The 21,238-nt window shown below is 38.5% G+C and overlaps 2 protein-coding genes and 1 pseudogene across 4 annotated transcripts in view; 2 read left to right on the forward strand and 1 right to left on the reverse strand.

Moving 5' to 3' along the window:
* Positions 1–1,173: 1,173 nt before the first annotated feature.
* Positions 1,174–6,656, reverse strand: LOC126608229 (uncharacterized; annotated as a pseudogene).
* Positions 6,657–7,692: 1,036 nt separating this feature from the next.
* The window catches only part of LOC126608195 (alpha-aminoadipic semialdehyde synthase), a 31,037-nt gene continuing 17,491 nt past the window's right edge, over positions 7,693–21,238 (forward strand). Inside the window, exons 1-24 of one of the 3 annotated variants that reach the window (XM_050276032.1) lie at positions 7,693–8,958; positions 9,105–9,191; positions 9,280–9,409; positions 9,621–9,794; positions 9,877–9,959; positions 10,151–10,267; positions 10,373–10,448; positions 10,640–10,811; positions 10,932–11,028; positions 11,145–11,311; positions 11,397–11,451; positions 11,536–11,676; positions 11,789–12,133; positions 12,283–12,363; positions 12,555–12,620; positions 12,721–12,838; positions 12,988–13,117; positions 13,199–13,278; positions 13,372–13,530; positions 13,599–13,836; positions 13,946–14,054; positions 14,146–14,304; positions 14,381–14,450; positions 14,544–14,888. In XM_050276032.1, coding sequence (XP_050131989.1) covers positions 7,708–8,958; positions 9,105–9,191; positions 9,280–9,409; positions 9,621–9,794; positions 9,877–9,959; positions 10,151–10,267; positions 10,373–10,448; positions 10,640–10,811; positions 10,932–11,028; positions 11,145–11,311; positions 11,397–11,451; positions 11,536–11,676; positions 11,789–12,133; positions 12,283–12,363; positions 12,555–12,620; positions 12,721–12,838; positions 12,988–13,117; positions 13,199–13,278; positions 13,372–13,530; positions 13,599–13,836; positions 13,946–14,054; positions 14,146–14,304; positions 14,381–14,450; positions 14,544–14,596 — 4,158 coding nt within the window. In that variant the 5' untranslated portion in view covers positions 7,693–7,707 and the 3' untranslated portion in view covers positions 14,597–14,888. Of the gene's footprint in view, positions 8,959–9,104; positions 9,192–9,279; positions 9,410–9,620; positions 9,795–9,876; positions 9,960–10,150; positions 10,268–10,372; positions 10,449–10,639; positions 10,812–10,931; positions 11,029–11,144; positions 11,312–11,396; positions 11,452–11,535; positions 11,677–11,788; positions 12,134–12,282; positions 12,364–12,554; positions 12,621–12,720; positions 12,839–12,987; positions 13,118–13,198; positions 13,279–13,371; positions 13,531–13,598; positions 13,837–13,945; positions 14,055–14,145; positions 14,305–14,380; positions 14,451–14,543; positions 14,889–21,238 lie in introns of those variants that run through there. The other 2 variants (XM_050276039.1, XM_050276037.1) reach the window with 2 other exon arrangements.
* The window catches only part of LOC126608315 (uncharacterized), a 9,854-nt gene continuing 6,141 nt past the window's right edge, over positions 17,526–21,238 (forward strand). Inside the window, exon 1 of the mRNA XM_050276184.1 lies at positions 17,526–18,058. The gene's annotated coding sequence lies outside the window, so the exon portion shown is untranslated. The remainder of the gene's footprint in view (positions 18,059–21,238) is intronic.

A 21,238-nucleotide genomic window follows, 5' to 3' on the forward strand; every position in this document is an offset into this window, starting at 1 on the left:
CTAGCGGAACTTGAAGCACTTGATGAAAAACGACTTGCAGTACAACAAAGACTTGAAATCTATCAAGCTCAAGTGGCAGGTGCATTCAACAAAAAGGTTAAGTTTAGATCATTCTCTGTTGGAGATTTAGTCTTAACCGTCCGAAGACCCGTCGTCGTCACCAGAAAGATGCAAGGAAAATTTGAAGCCAAATGGGAAGGACCGTATGTTGTTACAAAAGTCTTCACAAAAGGTGCCTACGAACTCTCTAACGCCAATGGGAAATGCATATACCCATGTGTCAACGGAAAGCTCATGAAGAAGTTCTACGCATAAACAGTGCCTAACGAACTCCGAGATGGAAGCAAGTGCAGAGGAAGCGAACAAGAAAAAAATCCTTTCCTCTGAACTACGTATGACTTGATCCCTCAAAAAGGGGTACGTAGGCAGCCTATCATTAAAAATGGGTGCAGTCATAAAAAAAATCAAAATCAAAATCAAATCCCGAAAACAAGGGATGAACTACGTTTGGCTTGATCCCTTCACAGGGTACGTAGGCAATCTGATTCCCAAAATTAGATGCAGCCATAATTCATCAAAAATTATATTTTTTTCCATGGAATTAGCAATTATTTGAACTGCCACGTGCTAGCATTTTTCAATAATTATCAAGGCCAAAAGCCACTAAAAACGATTTTAAATTGAGAATGGCAAAAGCATTTGTTCAAATAGTCATATGCTAAGAATTCATTTGAACTTTTCTCAAGCAAAAGTTTAAGGACAAAGCATAAAGTGATTTTCACTTACGTAGAGTGATAAAAGAGGGGATGAGTCCAATGCATTGAAGGCAATAATTATCATGCATGCGTGGTTATGCAAAGATGCAAAAATTAGCAGAAAAAGGTACATGGCAAAGGCATAAAAAAAATATGTTTATGGTTCCTTTATCATTATGTTTCAGCTTTTGGAATAAGAAAAAAAAAGCTTTGCTTTCCCACTCCCCAAAGCAAAGCAAACGGTGGGATTTTTCACCAATTCCCAGTTCCACCGATTCAAAAAAATTAGGAGGATTAACTATCCTTCATGCCAAACTTCCAAGATTGTTTCTCTGCTAATAAGAAGAGAAAAATAGCCTAAAACTCAAAAAGAAAGTTCGAACCAAAAGATACAAAGAATGCTTTATCTCATCAGAAATATATGGAGAGCTTAATATGGTTTCCTCTTCTATATATAAATGTGATAAACATCCAGAAGTTGAACACGGAGGATGAGCAATCAAAGCATGTGACAAATCTCAAACATACTGGGCGCAATAAACCCATTATTATCAGTCAAAATTGGTCCGAAAGTCTGCTAAAAAAAGAGAGAAAGGAAAAGCTAAACTTAAATATCCCAAATTGCAGAAATGCAAAACGGAAGGAAAAACAACTTAAAGCCTACTCCGGTTTGCTGCAAAAGTGGAGAAGGGAAGCGATTGAATTCAAAATTCCTTCTTCTGCAGATTTGTTCAAAGCTTCAACACGCTCAACATCCGAGAGAAGCCCTTCATTCGTATCAGCTCGAAACTGACGAAGCTCCACATCCAATTTCTTTTGTCGCTCAATAGAAGCTTTAAGATCACTCACTCGACGTTTGACAGCATGTTTTCCAGAATCATATTGCTGGCGAAGAACACGAGCGATCTCCTCTGCTTCTTTAACAGGCAGTTCCTCAGCTTCAATTTTCTTAAGTTCCTGAATGGATTTGTTTAACTCGGACTCGAAGGCCTTTTTAGTTGACAAACACTCATCATGACGACGAAGCAAATCGCGAATATGATTACCTTGATCAATAATCTTGGCATTATCAGAAATTTGTGAAGCACATGCAAAAATACGGCGAACGGTTTTGACAAACCACTCAAGCTCTGTTCGACCAGATTCCAAAATGTTAATGATGGGAACCAAAACATCAAGCACCAAATTCACTTCCTCATGGCAGCCAAGAATTTCTGTAGGTGAGTTGCAAGAGGAAAGCTTGACAAAAATATTCTCTACTTCACCAATAATATATCCTTGCCTAAAATTGCTCACCTCCGAGCCGAACAAAGCATGGATGGATGCCGTCACTTCTTGCAAGGATGATGGTGCAACTTCATTTGACACATAGGCAGCTGACTTTCCCCTACAAGGCTGGTTCGTTACCTTCACAGATGGTGTACTTAAGTTTCCAGGGATAATTTCTGGAGTAAAATTATCTGCAGCAGTTACAGTTTCAATATCCACACCACCAGGACCATCAGGATTCTCATAACGAGCACGCTTAAAATTCACATCATGATTACTCCCTAAAGAGGACCCTGATGAAGAAAAATCCAGGATAGCCTTACATTTCTCGTCAGCCGTTGCATTCCTGTTCTTAGAAAAACCTGAACTCTGACCAACTGGATGCAAGCTAGGAGACTTCTCAATTCCCGCATCAAAAAGCAAAATCTCTTTTCTCAGACCTGGAGTTATGTCTCTTAGAACAGACACACTAAAAACTGTCTTTTTATTGAGGGGACGTTTATTGAAGATAGCATAAATATCAGCCAAAGAAATCCCAAGATATGTTACACAAGAAGTCCTCCACCACTTGCAATACCAATAGGTACAGATCCCTTGATGTGTTGAACATGGAACATAAAAAAGAGATCCGGTGTTCCTTTTAAGAAGCACCGTCTGCGCTTCGAACATAGCCTCAACACTGCAATTTTGTCTACTAGAAACACCAAATGCTAAATTGTTCGTTGGAACTCCTTGATCAAAGCCAAATTGACGAGCAAATCTGTTAGGAAAATATGGTTCTAGCCAAAGGTGTTCACCAATTCTGACAGGAAGCTTTGCTGTGCGAACACAGACCAAAAATTCAAAATAATCATCAGATAGGTCTTCATTATCCATCAAAGAACAACCTTTCTCTTCCACAAAAACGGTTGGACGATAAATAACAGATTTGTCACTCCGAAAAATAAACCTGGCTTGAGATATATTAACCTCCCTGGGTTCAACACCCGCATATCTCGCTAATTGAGGATAACCCTTAGGAAAATCGCTGTCAGGACGAGAACGGTATAAGTATGGAAAATGCTCCCCTAACCAACCGACAATATAGTGAACTGGCATGGAAATATATGTGAATCCAGGTCCCCTCGGACAAGAAACGATATCCCCAAGGCCACGATAAATATAGCCAAGAACAGTTGGCGCAAGAGAGACTTTAGAGCCCTGCGCTATTAAACAAGCCATAGGAAAAGTCTCGGGTCTCACTTTACCGCCCTTTAATGGCAAAACAAATCTACAAAGCCAGAATACCAAAAATGCAGCCAAGGCCCCTTCTTTTGTGACTTCCAGCAAAATTCCTCGGGCTTTAAAGATCTTTTGCTCATTCGGGGACATCCGCTGATTTTTTTCACCATAGCCCGCATAAACTATTTTTCCTCGATAAAAATGGTCCAACCATTGATTCCAGAATATATGTTTCTGCCCATAAAATTTGCACAAATGGGAATGAATTCTCAAAAGTTCAGGAAGAGTAGACGGGTAAGCTTCTTTCTTGCACAGGTCATCATTTGGAGGAATAAACTCTTCATAAGGAGCACCGAGAATTGGTAAACCACCTATCACCTTCAAGTCATATAATGAAATACTCATTTCCCCATTTCCCTGGTGGAAGGTGTTAGTTAAAGGCCCCCATAGCTCACAAAAAGCTTTCCATACATTAGATGAGTATTTGTAAGGATAACGGGACACTGCCACAGCACCATAAATATCTGCTTGACGCAGCACATTCTCATAAGTTCGTAAAGTAGTCTCTGTCCACTCCAGCACACCAACCTGAAAAGTAGCACAACCGGACCTTGACACTCAAACCCCAATCTGTCTTCTCTCGGATCATTTTGTGTAAGAGCGGAAAAAAATTAGTATCAACTTTAAACTTGGTGTCTCCATCAGCCTCATTGTTCACTTTCATCAGAGTATAAGCCTGAAATAAATCGCCTTGATGCCGGCCAACCTTGATAGCACCATCTTCCGGAATAAAATCAAGATGACCAGAGCTCACTTTGGAAGGAAGAAACCAAGTGGGAGGATCACTGAAAGAAAAGTTGTAGTTAAGTGAAGCCAACGGAGAAGAACGCCTGTATCCTAGACCCGTGGCAAACTCTTTCCCAGCCTTGTCAACAGCTCGCTGGGTACAAATTTGGCCATCTACATTCATTCCCTGAAATTTAAGGTTGGTCAGAAGCTCAGTATTCGACATGGTCATATCAAGCCTTATACGCTCAAAACAAATTTCACACATAAGGCTTGAGGGGGCAATCTGTTGAACAACAAAAATATACAACATAAAAAAAATAGAGTCCATACAAATTGGGTCAGGCTATAAGGCAAAACAAGGATGTAAACCAGCCCAAAAGATAAGAATGGGCTTTACATACAAACCAAATATCCATAAATAAATAAATAAAAAAATAATAAGGAAAAATTTCCTACAAAAGGGGGAAGTAATAAACAGGTTCCTCCTTTCCTGCAACAAAAAAAACGTGGGGTCAGTTAAGAGGGGTTAAGAGAGAGTGGCAGGAAGTCATGCCCTCCATCTTCTCCCCACGTAACAAGCTCTAGAACCCTCCTATGATGCCTATAAATGGGCATCAGCTGCAACAAAAAAAAAGGACACAAAAAAAAGAGGGGAAACTCTGCCGAAAATAAGAGCAACTTTTAGAGAAAATACCAAAAGCAACAAGGTGCTGCCAGGAAAGAGAGCAAGCAGTTCAACCTTTGTGCTTTCAAGTCAAGAACCAAAGAAGAATATTCATCACCAGGTATGAAACAAGTTCTATTTAAATTATTTTCTTTGTCTCTTGTTTCGTTGCAGGAAGAACAAAAGCAGAGCAACGCAAAAAGCATTGCGGCATAGACCACCATAGAGAAACAAATAGAAGGCAAAAATAAAAGAAAGGGGAAGAATATGCAGAGGTCCACGGCAAATGATTTGTTTTTCCTAATCTTTCTTTTAGCCTTTTTGCTTTTGTTTCTTTGTCTGGTATTTTCATGCACCAAACAGATAGAGGTGGAGACTCTGAACAAATCTACCAGTTCCCCACTAACAAGCAGAAGAGATAATCTCCAAGAATCCCATGAATTTCTTCAGGGTGGCCTAGACCACCCCGTGAAGTTCCAATCAAAGTCTAAAGTAACCTATACCTGTCGTCTGTACATTATGCGACTTGAAATAGATGGGTTTGGCAAATGCCGTGTTGCATAAAGCCAGAGGAAACTCATTCTTTACAGTCCAAAACAGATGCATTTGTGGACAAATAAACAAGGGAAAAGAAGCAAAATACAACTTTTGCTCCCCTTGACCGACTCATATTTGGTCTCTATGAAGAAAGGACAGCAAGGAGTCAATATATACAAAGATGCAACTCAAGAAAGAGAGAAGAAATTATTCTATTTGGTGTTTTTGTTTTTGCTACCCACGGGTACAAAACATGGAGGATGGCTTTGGCTAAAAACTCTATGAAAACCATTGGGGATAAGAGTCCAAGGAAAAGGAAACGTCAGAAAAGAGGATATTTCCCTTTATATTTATAAAGCTCCAGCAAAGTTGATGATGTTTGTTCAAGTGTTTCCAAGGTGGACCAAAGTTAAAGCATGGGACTTCACCAAAACAAAAGTTAAAGCATGGGACAAATAGCTGTTGTGTTTGGAAAAATGGTGCAGCTATATTTAGGGAAGCATGCCGTGTAAAACAATCCAAACACCAACCTATATTTTCTCACGGGTACTGACATTAGCTATACTTGACTAAGATGTCAAAGGTAGCTGTCATGTTTGAAAAAAGGAGCAGCCATGTTGGAAGAAACATGCCGTGTAAAATACTTCAAATATCAAACTATATTTACTCATGGGTACTGAGGACAAAAAGTTATGGATGACTAATGTTGATGAGAAAGAAAAACAAGCAGACTACCATGAGCATGGCTATTTTAAAACCACTCACATGACATTCAAATGGAAAAGCATCGAAGGCAACATACAAATAGAAACAAAAAAAAAAAAGAAGAAATGGGTGCGTTACTACAAATTTCAGGGGGGGTAATTCCCACCTTTGGAGCCATGAATCAACAATTGTTTTCAACGAACTCGGTACTGCAAATAGTATATCCAACAAACAAAGTCTGCGACGCCTACACAAAAAATTTTTTCACAGTTCAGAGCAGCTTCAACCCACCCCAAATCAAGTACAGAAAATAGAAAACGAAAATAGAATGACCTGTTGGTTATTTTCTCCTTTTCGCTTTGAATTTTCGGTACACAAGAGAAGCATAAACAAGATGGTACAGCAGAAAGAAGAGAGAGCCCGAGACCTACATAAAAAAGGTCTCTACAGTTTAAGGAAAGAAGATAAATCAGAACAATTCAAAAGAGTTTGAATTCTACCGAGCTTACCCATCTTCGTTTGGAAATCAACGGCTGACAAATCCAAAAGGAATTTCAAAAAAATATGGCGAAATCAACGGGAGCTCAAAAATTGTGGAGCTGCCTTTAGCTTCTGGTAGAAGAACACTGTGCGTCAAGAGCCAAGGAAAAAGAGGATTCCTTTGAAACCATCTTGCAAGCAGAGGGGGTGAATTAACTAAACCCCTCACGTGGGAGTCTGCTCAAAGAAAGTAAATATTGAAGACCCACTTCGCCTTCAAGTCTCAGCCACAAAAACAAAAAGTGAAAATTGTACCTCACATGGGAGTGCTCACGTGAAGAAAAAAAAGAGTGGTTGAAATTGGAAGTCCTAGAACTTGAAGCCTTAAAAACACATAAAATAAATAAATAAAAAGAAAGCAAAGCCTGCTGTCAGGCTAAATGAAAACTTGGGTCTTGGATTAAATGGGTCAAAATCCCATGACAAATGGGTTTGAAATTTCAAAAGAAAAGTTAAAAAAGGAGGGGGGGGGGTCCGGCCCTTCATTCTCTTAAAGTTTCAAAAAGTCCTATTTCAAATAGGATGGAGTTGCTACAAAACCATGAGGAAAAGTCAAACGAAAATAAAGTCCCATTTCACAAAGATCTATTGAATATTACCAAAGGTCATGTATGGGTTTCAAACAAGTCTGAATACCCGATTGACTTCTCATTTTTTCCAAGTTTGAACATAAGAATGCAAACCCAAATCAAGTATTAACGAACTACGCCGGTTTGATTCCGTTAAGGATACGTAGGCAGTCTAATATCAAATTTTTGACGCAACCGTGAAATCGAAACGAATCCCTGGTTTATATAAACTAAATTCACTCCTGCTATCAAATACCAAAATAGCACGAAGCTGAAGAACAGTTTTCAAAGGGCACGAAGCCGTATCAAAGTCTCAAATGGCACAAAGCTGAAGAAAAGTCTCAAATGGCATGAAGCCATATCAAATTTTCAAAATGCTCCTCGCCCGCATGAGCTGAAACTGCACAAGGCACTATGCTCCTCGCCCGCATGAGCTAAAACTGCACAAGGCATCAAATCCAAATAAATACCAAATTCATGAACTACGAGTGACTTGATCCCTCAAGAGGGTACGTAGGCAATCTAGGGTTCAACCTATGTGCAGTCACAAAATCAAACAAACATCAAATTCCTCAAGTTACATTTTTTTTTCGAATTGGAATCAAAGGGTATTTCTTTCCCAAAAGAAAGATTGTAATTAATAGGCGTGTAGCCTAGAATGGGTCGAACTCGAATTAATAAAACCCTCTTCGGAAAACTGAATGAGGGTGAAATTGTGTCGAGTGAATTATTTGTTTACATATTATGTACAATTTTTGCTCAACAGTTTGAAGGTAGTTGTTTCCTAGCAGATGTGAGAGAAACATTAACATCACATGAAGGCATAATCAAACTACAAAACACTCTTCTATCAAAAGTTCTACGTGGTACAGAGTTGAAAATTGACGATGTTCATCATGGAATCAGCCTTATAGAGAAACTTTTGAGACGAAAGAAGATTCTCTTAATTCTTGATGATGTGAATGAATTGGAGCAGTTAAACAACTTGGTTGAAGTCGATTGGTTCGGTGAGGGTAGCAGAGTGATCATAACCACAAAAGATAGAGGATTGCTAGAATCTTATGGGGTCGAGTTGATATACGAGGTCGAAAAGTTAGAAGATGACATGGCTCTTGAGCTTCTATGTTTGAATGCCTTTGGAAGAAAAGAACCTTCAGATGATTATTTAAGCCTTGCACAACGTGCAATAGCCTATGCTCAAGGACTTCCGTTAGCTATTACTCTTATAGGTTCTCATCTGCGTAATAAAAGTATAGATAGTTGGCAAGCTATATTGGATAGTTATGATTCTTACGAAGGAGAACCTTATAGAGGTATTCAAAGAATACTTCGAAAAAGTTATGATTCTTGGGATGATGTAATGCAACAATTTTTCCTAGACATTGCATGCTTCTTCAAGGGTGAAGATAAAGACTATGTATTACAAATATTGAGAAGTTTGAAGCTCAGTGTACCTCAAGATTGTATTGAAGAACTCGTTGAGAATGCCATCATAACTATTGAAGGTAATAGGATTTTGATGCATGACTTGCTAGAAAAAATGGGTAAGCATATAGTTATTAAAGAATCTCCCACTGAACCTGGAAAACGTAGCAGGTTATGGTTTCATGAAGATGTGTACAATGTTCTAACTGAAAATAGGTTTTTTATTAAGATTACAATGATTGGAAATGGGGTGGTGGGGATTTTGGCCGAGTCTGTGAACAAGTGGGAGAGAAGAGCGCCTCTGACGCCGTCACACTGCGCTCTGCTGCTCCACAGTGCAAGAGATAAAACCGGAGTTTCTCGGATCATACTGCAGCCCTCGACGAAGAGAATTCATCATGATGCAATGTATGAAGATGTTGGATGTGAAATCTCTGAGGATTTGTCACAATGTGGTTTGATCCTCGGCATCAAACAGCCAAAGGTACTAATTTTTCGTTCGTTTTATATACCATCAAGTTTGTCAATTGATTTGCACATGTAAACAGAATAGTTTAGAATATCGCCTTGTAAAGAGAAATTTTGTCGATTGATCATAAATTTTGATACAATTGTTTGGATTTGGTGCAGCTGGAGATGATTCTGCCGGATAGAGCTTATGCGTTTTTTTCGCATACTCATAAGGCTCAGAAGGAAAACATGCCACTCTTGGATAAGGTCTTGTTTGATTTTCGTATGTTTTCGAGCAGTTTTAAATACTTGTTTTTCTTCGTTAGCAATTTATAACTCACTGTGTGGTGTCCAGATCCTAGCAGAAAGAGTGTCTCTCTATGATTACGAGCTTATTGTCGGGGATCATGCGAAAAGACTACTTGCATTCGGAAAGTATGCTGGTAGAGCAGGATTTATCGACTTCTTGCTTGGTTTAGGACAGAGTATGTTCCAATTCATACAGTATCTGAGATGTTTTGAATTCATCTGCTGTGGTGAAACTGTTGGTCAAGGCAATTTTATGTTTGAAATAATGCATGAGCTGGCGTTTTCGTATTCATTTTTGTTTAGCTATGTTAATATTTGACCATCTCTTGTGTACTTTCGGGTACTTTGGATGTCAGGTTTTTTCTCACTTTGTTTTAATTTGTCAAGGGTACCTAAGTCTTGGATATTCGACCCCGTTCCTATCGTTGGGTGCATCTTATATGTATCCATCTTTGGCTGCTGCCAAGGCGGCTGTAATTTCTGTGGGCGAAGAGATGGCAACTCTCGGACTGCCATCAGGGATCTGTCCTCTTGTCTTCGTTTTCACTGGTTCAGGAAATGGTACATTGCTTGATCTTACGAAGCTTAAATTTCTTTAACATCTAATAGCAAAATATATCTTATGTAATTTTATTTCCTGTAGTTGCTTCTGGTGCACAAGAGATATTTAAGCTTCTTCCTCATACTTTTGTGGAACCAAGTGAACTTACAGCGCTATTTGGGGTGGTAAGTACTAAAACTAGTACAGTAAATGTGGTTCCAACTTGGTCTTGTAAGATAACAATAATAGAAGGAAAATGCACTTCTAATTAGGTTCTTATCGACTCGAGAGACATAAAGTTTAGGTGGAAACTGCTCTGTACAAATAGATGTCACCCTTCTTTGTGTTAGGTTTTCATTTTTTATTTACTGATTAGGCCAAGGATGCTGCTCAAACTACTCGAAAATCGAAAAGGATCTTCCAAGTATACGGTTGTGTTGTGACTAGTAAACACATGGTTGAACACGAAGATCCAACAAGAGAATTTGACAAAGTAAGCCCCGATCTCATAGTCATCTTTTAATTCTTCATTCCTCACGTCTTGTTTTTCGCCAACGTATAACAGATTATACTAACTCAAAACGTCTGCATTTTTCAGGCTGACTATTATGCGCATCCAGAACACTACAACCCTGTTTTCCATGAAAAAATAGCCCCGTATGCATCTGTAATCGGTATGCTTTACACTCTTCTATCAATTTTTTAGACAAATCAATAGAGTTAATGTCATTAAATGAATGCCTTGGATTTTAACATATGGATTTTCGAAACCTTGGTTCTCAACTATCGTTATCCATTTCATCCTCTCATCCCATTAGATTTTAAAAAGACAAACTTTACTCTTTATGTTCTTTGCGCCTTGAAGTGAATTGCATGTATTGGGAGAAACGATTTCCACGCTTATTGAGTACTAAGCAGGTTCAAGATCTAACAAAGAAAGGAAGTGTGCTTGTTGGAATCGCTGACATAACTTGTGACATAGGGGGGTCAATAGAATTTGTCAACCAAACCACATCAATTGACTCACCTTTCTTCAGGTATAAGTCATAAACTCCATAGATTCATGCATAAACACAACCTCAAAATGCATTTTCTTGCTCGCAACATAGCATTTGCAGCTTTGAAAATAACAGTTCTTTCGGTATCATGGTTTGCAGATACGATCCTGTGACTAATTCTTACCATCGTGACATGGACGACGCTGGTGTGATATGTCAAGCTGTGGACATTCTTCCGACAGAATTTGCAAAAGAGGTGCACTACTTTCATCCCTGCCTTCTTTTTCAGTAAATGCAGTAATTCTAGGATAGTCTAATGCCAGAGATTATACTTCTCGTGGTTTGATAAAACATTTCTTTAATTTTGGGAAGGCTTCGAAACATTTTGGAGACATATTGTCCAATTTTGTTGGTAATTTGGCTTCTACAAAAGACATTACAAAGTTGCCTGCACATTTAAGGAGAGCTTGCATAACCCATGAAGGAGCACTTACCTCATTGTATGAATATATTCCGCGTATGAGAAAGTCAGACTCAGAGTAAGTTTCGCTTTCATTTCACATATATACTTGCCTCTTGTTCTTTGTTGTTACGATAAGCATATATTCTCCTTTTGATTTGCAGAGAAATATCTAAGAATCCTGCTAATCACAACTCTAACAAGAACTACAACATATCAGTAAGTTTCTCTATTTCTATTAACAATTTCGGATATTTCTCTGCTTTTCATGCCATATATGCTGAGTTTCATTTTAAATCACAGGTATCTCTCAGTGGTCACCTATTTGATCAGTTTCTGATAAATGAGGCCTTAGATATCATTGAAGCTGCAGGCGGCTCCTTTCATTTGGTTAAGTGTGACGTGGGTCAATGTTCGAATTCTCCATCATTCTCTGAACTTGAAGTAAGTAGACCTCTAGCCAGTTTGGTCATCGGAGAGTTTTTCACTTTGGTATCTTCGAGTACAAGTTATCTTTACGCCAACTTTCATAGCATGAAATCGTTGTTATGGACAGGTGGGTGCAGATGACAGGGCCGTTCTTGATCAAATTATCGACTCTTTAACTTCTCTAGCGAATTCAAACGAAAATCATGACTTAAAGCAAGAGAAAAATAAATTTTCTTTGAGTTTTGGTGAAGTCCAGCACAGTCCCACTAAAAAGGGAAATGACACAAAAAGAAAGGCTGGGGTTCTGATTATTGGAGCAGGCCGGGTCTGCCAGCCAGCTGCTGAGATGTTAGCATCAGTTAGCGGAATGCCATCCCACGAATGGTACAAAACATGCCTTGAAGATGAATTCGAAGAGATTAATGATGTGCAAGTTACTGTTGCATCTCTCTACCTAAAGGATGCTGAAGAGGTATGGCTGCAGAAAATCATATATTTCAAAAACCTGCTTTCAATTCTATCATGATGTATATTTTTTCATTCAAGAATGATGCGCAAACTTTTATGTGTTCGTCTCATTTTTTTGCATTTGAACATTTTGATGCTGAAATTTTGGAGCAGATCACTGAAGGTATTCCAAATGCAACAGCAGTTCAACTTGATATTTCGGACACTGGCAGTCTGCATAGGTATATATCTGAGGTAATGACTTTTCTGCAGTACGGTTTAAAGAGCAGTTTTTGAATTTCAGAGAACTCGAATGCCTAGCAGCTATATCACAGATGATCAAAATGATTTGTTTAACTTAGATGTCTACTATTTTCGGTGTTCAAAACTTGCAAAGCTTCAATCGCAGTCTTATTTTTTTGGTGTTCTTTGTTTCCCTCATGCAGGCTGAACTTGTTATAAGTTTACTGCCGGCTTTTTGCCACGTTACTGTAGCAAATGCATGTATTGAGGTACTTCACGTTGCCTCACTGTTATATTTTCTTTGTTTTTCGTTCTTTACTTTTTCTGCCTTCCTTCAGCTAAGGAAAAAGGTTTTGTGTCTTCATTCAGCTTAAAAAGCATCTTGTCACTGCTAGCTATGTTGATGAATCCATGTCAAAACTGGATGAGAAGGCAAAGAGTGCTGGTATTACGATTCTTGGTGAGATGGGCTTGGACCCTGGGATAGGTAATGACTTTATGTCCGGAAGTGCTTTTAGAATAACCAGAAACGCTTTCAAATGACCAAAAAGAGAACTATTGAAACTAGTCCTTGTGATTGCAAAAACTTTGGCCTATTAGTAATGCAATTACTATTTTGATTTCGTCCGACTTCAGATCATATGATGGCGATGAAGATGATCAACCAAGCACACGTTCGGAAGGGGAAAATAAGGTCTTTCACTTCTTACTGTGGTGGACTGCCATCCCCAGTTGCAGCAAACAATCCGTTAGCATATAAATTCAGGTTACTCGGATTGGATACCCTCCTTAATTATATCTACTGTGTATAGTTTTCCTTCTAACTTCTATTAACCTATCATTTCAGTTGGAGTCCTGCAGGAGCTATTCGAGCTGGACGTAATCCTGCCACGTACAAATCTAACGGCAAAGTTGTAGAAGTTGATGGTATGTTGTCAGTGATGAGCTATTTTGATTATCATAATGAATACGAGTCATTCTGCACTTTTTCACTTTTATCTTTATGGTACAAAATTGCAGGGAAGGATCTTTATGATTCAGCTGCGAAATATCGGGTTCCAGACCTTCCAGCCTTCTCGTTAGAATGCCTTCCAAATCGTAACTCGCTAGTTTATGGGGACTTGTATGGAATAGGACATGAAGCATCAACAGTCTTTCGTGGAACTCTTCGATATGAAGGTATGACATTGCTTGGCTTCTAGGTTAAGTTAATGCTTAGATTCTTACTTGAATTCTATTTTGTGTAGGGTTCGGAGAAATAATGGGAACGCTTTCAAGAATTGGTTTATTCGAATCTGAACCTCATCCGCTTCTTAAGGATGCAAAGAGACCCACATTCAGGAAATTTTTGTCCGAACTCCTCAAAATGAAAACTGAAGATCTGGACAGACCTCTGATAGGAGAGAAAATCATCCCCGAAAGGATTGTCACGCTCGGATACTGCAAAGAGCAAGGAGCTGCTGTGAGGGCAGCTAAGACTATCCTGTATGCACATTGCACCTCTTACCCCTTTTCTTTCCATTCTTCTTGTGTGCTCGTATTTTCTAGACAGACTAATACTGAAATGTATCGGTTTGTTCTCCATGTGGAACAGATTTCTGGGACTTCACGAGCAGAAAGAGATCCCCTCCTCTTGCAAAAGCGCATTTGACGTTGCTTGTCTTCGGATGGAAGAGAGATTAGCATACTCCAGCATGGAACAGGTAGGTTACTTGTGAGACAAGTGAAACAGCGTTATGATAGCCAAGTCATTTTACACCAAAATTATGCATAACCTGTGTGATTTGTGGTCAGGATATGGTGCTTTTGAATCATGAAGTGGAGGTTGAGTTCCCGGATGGACTTCGAGAGAAGCATACAGGCACTCTACTGGAATTCGGGAAAATGAAGAGTGGTAAAATGATCACCGCCATGGCGTTCACTGTTGGAGTCCCGGCAGCCATTGGAGCTCTGGTACTTGCTGCACGTTTCTATGATCTTCTATAGTATGCAGTGAGATAAATCCCTAACCAAATTTACTTCCTTGCAGCTCATACTTGGAAACAAGATCAAAACCAGAGGTGTCTTGAGACCTATCGAACCAGAAGTATACGTCCCAGGTAACCACTTGCTCTTATTCATCATGATTTAGCCTTTTCGACATGAAATTTTGTTGTCCGCAACATAACTGGCGTATTTTTGTGGTGTTGCAGCAATGGATATACTACAAGCATATGGAATCAAGTTAATGGAGAAGATCGAGTGATCCGAACTATCTCCATTCGTCTTTCCTGACAAATATCGACTGATCCAACTTGAAACTCGACGCGCTACTGCCTGGTATCGCTCGGGCGCAAGGGAGCACAGATATTTGAAAGGAAGTGTTTGATGTAAATTATGTAACAGGGCTCCAATGAGAAGTTTGCAGTGCCTTTTTTCTCTAAGTTTAGCGGAAAATGGCGTTTGCAAATGGGAGGAGCTTACTGTTCCTACTTGGTGTAAGAAAAATAACTATGCGAACAATGAATTTGACACACTTTATCAGATCGAAATTCAAATACTTGAGTTCTCCAGGAATGCTTTGTGATCACATCCAATTGAGCTGGTTATCGTGTCGGGTTCAAACGAACTTGATCAAACGTTAATGCCGTACAAGTTTGTGCAACAAAATTGAGAAACAACCGATTCATGAGTTCAATGCAGTGTGCAGGCATTTTCATGGTTGTCAAAAACAAAATATTAGGGTTAGAACAAAATCCGACATCACCGTCGTTCTACTAATAAAACTGCAGCAGCAGTAAGGGATGGGTTGGGTTTCAATCGGTTCAGTTTTTTTCAGATTTTGGTTTTTCAAACCCACCCCTGGCAGCAGTAATGGCAAATACAAAACAACTAGCAAACCTAAAGAATAAAACAAGGTCACACAGTCAAACAAGGGAAAATTTTGGATTATTCAAGAATTTTCGTCATCCTCCATATTTACAACTTGGGAATTTTCCTTTTACCCTATTCTCTTCTAAATGAATAATAAGGAGAAAAAGGAATAGAAACCAAACCCAATCCAGGGTTGGCTTTCAGAAATCTGACACCTAGTTGCCAGAAGTTGGGGCAATGATATGATATTATCACTTCTCACCATTGTCCAACTAAAACTGTCACCGGACAACCCTATTTGGTACGGTCTCTAAAAACTTAGAGTTTCGTCATCAACGATACTTTCTGTAGCATCCTTCTGATGCACTCCATGTTCTCAACATATCTTGACAAATTGGCAGTCAATATGGTAATGGGTTGTAAGAATAAAAACTATGAAATTATGCTGTTTATGGTCATCAGCTGCTTCTCGACTGCTTCCCAGTTATGAACCTTGGTGACCAGGGGGTGCTGATCAACAAGCAGGTAAACATGCATCATTATTGGAACAGGAAACTTGAAAAGCGGATTTATAGGTTCTAAAAACTGAAGGAAAAATGCTTCAAAAGATGCATACTGAGAAGTTTCAAATTCATAACATCTTCGAAACTATCTGAAGTTGTTCTTGAGGATACCTGCATATTTCTGACTTAGGCCTGGACTCTCCATGCAAAGCCCAGTGGTTGCCAAGTGAATCTCCTGAAACAGCCCTGAAAAATGTTGTTCGATCCATTGAAGAGTGTGGTCCTTAATTACATTCTGCCGAGACCTATTAGCACAGACAAGGATAGGCAAAATACCCATGCGTTTGGGTAATTGTGGTTACCCGTCCATTTAAAGTTCACGGTTACGGTTATGGGTAACCGTTTAGAAGAACAAACGGTTATAGGTATAACCGTTTATCCGTGAAATTTAAATGGGCGATTATGGGTATTACCAGCGCTTATAACAGATATCCATCGGTTATGGGTATTACCCGCGGTTATAATGGGTATCCATTTACCTATTTAATTTAATATATGTAAAATTAAAAAAAAAAATTAAAAACCCTAAATTTTCAATCTCTCCACCAGACTCAGAGATTATGCATTAAGGTTATCGTTTGATGCATTTTTTTGTCAAGGTGCATTACACCCTCATTGTTGGTGGGAAACTAGAGGGTTTATGAGGTATTTTCCCTTTGGTGGGAAACTGTTTGTTCATCATGTTGGTGGGAAACTGGAGGGTTTATGAGGTATTTTCCTACTTGTTTGGGTATATTATTTCAATTATTGGAATTGTATGAGGACTTAAATAATTAAAATAGGGAAATGCATGCTAAAATATACCTATAACGGTGTTTAATTGTCAGAAAACTATAATTATGACAAATTTTTCTTTTGTAATTTTCAAGTTGTTAAGAAAAACATGTAGACGGGTGAAAAATGGGTAAATGGGTAAAAAAAAGAATAAACGGGTTCAAAAATGGGTAAACGGGTAAATGGTTATGGTTAAATGGGTAAACGGTTATGGTTAAATAGGTACACGGTTATGGGTATGGTTAACCGTTTATAAACGGTTATACCCATAGTCATTTATGCAATTACCCAACGGGTAAACGATTATGCGGGTATAAACATAAATGGTTATGAGTAAATAACCACAGTTACCCGCCCTTCATAACCGTTGCCCATCCTTCCTTGCACAGAGATGCCAAAAGATCAAGTTACTAAATGCTCGGATAACCATAATAATAAAATGGTCTCAGTTAATTGTACATACGTCACACCCGACAGGTCACATAAATCTGACAACTTATGTATCGTCTCCTGAGCACCTGGGAGTGGATGGATCCCGATCTTGAAATATGATGTTTTAAAGAACTCGTGAACACGATAATCGGCTGTCAAAACGAAGTAGATAACCAATCATGCCTATGCTTTAAAGAAAGGAAAAAAGATAAGGCAGGAAAAATTTAAGCAGCAATCTCAAAACATTTATCAAATGTCAGAATTAAAAATTGACCACGAAACCAAAAGAATCTGGTGATTTAACGCAAAGATGGATACATTTGTAGTACCTTCATCACGTGAACAGTTCCATATCTGTAACAGAAAAAAAATTGATGCATCAGGATATGTTCACGGAAATGTAAGTATTCTCCCAAGAAAGCATATCATAGGAAAGGGTAACAGAAAATGTAAAAATATATCCGTGAAGCCTGCTACCAAAGAGAATTGGCACCTTAAACTACAGACTAAAGAACTCAGATTTCTGGAGTAACAACTCAACTCAACTCAACTCAATCAAACAGAGCGAGGAATGGATGTGAAAAGGTTGAACCTCCTATAACGGATGCGAATTTAGACGAGCAGCGGCGGCGGCGGCTGGGAGATAATTGTCAAGATGCATTCAGAATAGAAACTGTTAATCCTGATCTAATGAGTGCGGAACCCGAAGGGGCAACTCATGTGTGGCCTGGGTTAGTGAATTTAGTCGAGCAGCAGCGGCAGTGGCTGGGAGATATTTGTCAAGTTATATTCTATTTCTGTGAAAGCGTATGCATTAAAAGCTGCGGGGTGCACCTCCTAGCCTCACATATCGTGAATGATGAATGTGATGATCTGTTAAAATGGTTTTCCTTAGATATCGTTGATGATGAATATGATGAGTAACAACATCGGCTTTCCTTATCTTCGGAGCCAGCGGATTATCATTCAAAACACAGGCAGATTGATCTCAATGTTCCTATTGGTATTGAGAAGGAGGAGGAGGAGGAGCAAGAGTAACCGTCCATTTCAGATGATCCACAATTTCTGATTTATTAGTAGTTCGGGTACGCATTCGTTTGTTCATTTCCATTTTCCTAATCTTTAAAATAAGGCGCCGTCGGATTACAATTTCAGTTTACAGTTTCCATTTATTTGAAAACTGAAAACTGAGAACTCATTTGGCAACTACTCCTTGTTCTACCGTCTTGCATTTGCCCTTCTGTTTTCTTGATATGTAGACGTTTTTCTTCTTCATAACTTCTTGTCCTACTGTCAAACGTATGCATTTTCGCACCTATAGTAAATCAATGCAGTAAATTGTCTAATTTGAACCATCTGCATATATAATCTGGCTAGTTGTTGCTTTTACACTAATCTGGGTTATAAAAAGCACTCTCTATCTAAGAGAACGAAGATGGCCTCCCCAACTCGATATATTATGTCCGGAGGATACCTTTACCTATTGTGTTACATATAAATTTATATCTACACATTCTACTTTTAAGTTCGCACAATTTATATGTCTTTATCTTTAGCGGTCCTAAACAGACCACCCTAACTACAACAAAAACTTAGTGGCAGCAAATTGATGACATTAATGTTACTGTCACTAAAAATAAATAAATGCTTTTAGTCACGACAAGGTTGAGACTAAAAGTATAAAATATTGTAACTGAAAAATTTAATCATGAAAAAGTTATGTATCTCAGTAATAGGGTTGTGACCGCACACCCCGTGAGTAATTGATTTAGTCCAAAAATAAAAAACAAATAGGTCGACCTAAAATTTATTAGTCACAACATACATGTGTTACTAGAAAATTAAACCAATTCCTACATTTTAGGTACAAACATTGCAATCATTTGTGTCAGCCATTATTAATGACTAATAGACATTTAGTCACAACTACTTTTCGCAACAAAAAAAATCTTAGTAACACGGTCTTCCATAACTAAAACTCTATTATCAACAGCTAGCGACTCTAACGAAAGTCTAATAATCACAACAAATCAAGACTAATATCTTCCATTCTATCACTTGCACTTTCTTTTCTTGCCTAATATCTAGAAATATCATCAACAAAAAATAGAAATACCATCAAGCTAATCAAATCAATTAAAAGTTGTTTCTACAAGATAAAATCGTCTACAAATCAAATGCTGAAATCAGTAGAATCCACACCTAGGAACTTCCAATTCAGTCCTCAATGCCAGCAATGGAGAAAAGCATGTACCTCAAGAATAGTACCATAACTAACATAAGTTAAACCAGACAAGTTGAATCAGAGAAACTATATAACTGACCCAGTCAAAGGCTCTTCTTATTGCATCAATGAATTATTATTTTTAGTTTCAACAATTCAACATTATCTCCAAATCCACACCTTTCCATCGCCCAACTTATCGAGCTCCAACATAAGTTATTTACTTTGTAAAGTATTTCATATTTCTTTCCCTTTTTTCACTCACCTTGATCCACCTTCATACTCTATGAGTTTGACCGTAGTGCTGAAGTGACACCTATACGACTCACAACTCTTCTATTTGAACTAACTTAAGAAAAATGTTACCATGAGAATCAAAAGAGAAAATCTGTGCTAGTAGTTTAGTTGTAATTTTGAAATGACATCTAATAGGAGTCATTGCCTCCTCATCAGTATGTTGATAAATGAGAACAAAAAATGAGTAAGTTTATACATTGAAGGGCTAACATTCTAGAAATCAGAAAAACATGGAAACCACAACAGTCGAGCATCCAAAAGAAAGGCAGTTTAAATATGATGTGTTCCTTTTTAGTTAAATCCAGGCCTTTTTCAGATGAAATGCATTCTCTTTGTGGTTGCACAAGGCTGGAGAGTTTCCCTGAAATAGAGGACAAGATGGAATCCCTACTTTTATTGGACATACAAAAACCGTGGCATAAGAGAATTACCTTCATCAATTGCTTATCTTACTAGGCTTAAAAGCTTGGATGCAGATGGTTGTGAGAACCTTACAAATATATATATGTGGGGGGCCCCAAAACTGAGCACAACTGAATTGGATATTTTAGATGACAAGTGTATCACATTCTTCCTTCCCAATCTACACTATCTTGATCTTGACGGTTGCAGTTTATTAGAAGGCTGTGATTTCCTTGTGCCTCTAGACTGCTGGTCCACATTAACAAGACGATCTGTCAAGAAACAATTTTGTTAGTCTTCCGGATTGCATTAGTAAATTTGTCAACTTGAAGCAATTTAGATTGATTAGTTGCAAGAGGCTTCGGGAAATTCCACAAGTGCTTCTGTGAACACAGAAAATTCCTGAAACGAAAGAGATAAGTGTTGAGAATCAATGTCAAGCCCAAAACCATAAGTAATCCACAACCCAATCTAAAGTCCAAGTCCATATCTAGTTTGATGATGTAAGTGCTTACAATTGCAAAGTTAGGCAAAGTTAGGTTGTGTGTGAAAACAAATAATTAGGTGCAATTAATGTGTTTTGTGTGGTAGTAAATAATCTTAGTTTAATTAAGTAGCTTTCATTTGGTTTGCTATAAATACCCAAGTCCCCAAGCCTTGTAAATCATCCAAAGGAAAAATAAAGCTAAGTGCTAAATAAGAAAAGCTTTGCTAATTAGTGTTTTTTGTGAGCTTTCTTTAGAGTGTGCTTTATTTTCTTCTTCTTGGGATCATTAGAGTTATCTTGGATACTCTTTTTGTTCAACAATTGGTATCAGAGCCAAGTCGGTCAGGGATCGTTCTTGGTGGAGCTATCTTGAGTCGTGAGGAGTTTGGTACTCTGCAAGTTTGTTAGTCAAGCTTGATCGGTACAGTCGAAGTCTTGCCGGCACGATGGGTGACCTTCAAGTAGTTGGAGGAATCAAGAAGCTCAACAACAAAAACTACAACACGTGGGCAACATGTATGGAGTCTTACTTACAAGGTCAGGACCTTTGGGAGGTTGTTGGTGGTGGTGAGGTTACACAACCGGCGGCAGAAGATGCCAATGGCATCTTGCGAAAGTGGAAAATTAAAGCAGGCAAAGCAATGTTTGCTTTAAAGACCACAATTGAAGAAGAAATGTTGGAGCACATTCGGGATGCCAAAACGCCAAAGGAAGCATGGGACACTTTTGTTACACTCTTCTCAAAGAAGAATGATACAAGACTGCAATTTCTCGAGAACGAGCTGCTGTCGATGGCGCAACCCGACATGACGATTGCCCAGTACTTTCACAAAGTGAAGTCGATATGCCGCGAAA

This window comes from Malus sylvestris, chromosome 2 (genome assembly GCF_916048215.2).
Source record: "Malus sylvestris chromosome 2, drMalSylv7.2, whole genome shotgun sequence".
Lineage (NCBI taxonomy): Eukaryota > Viridiplantae > Streptophyta > Magnoliopsida > Rosales > Rosaceae > Malus > Malus sylvestris.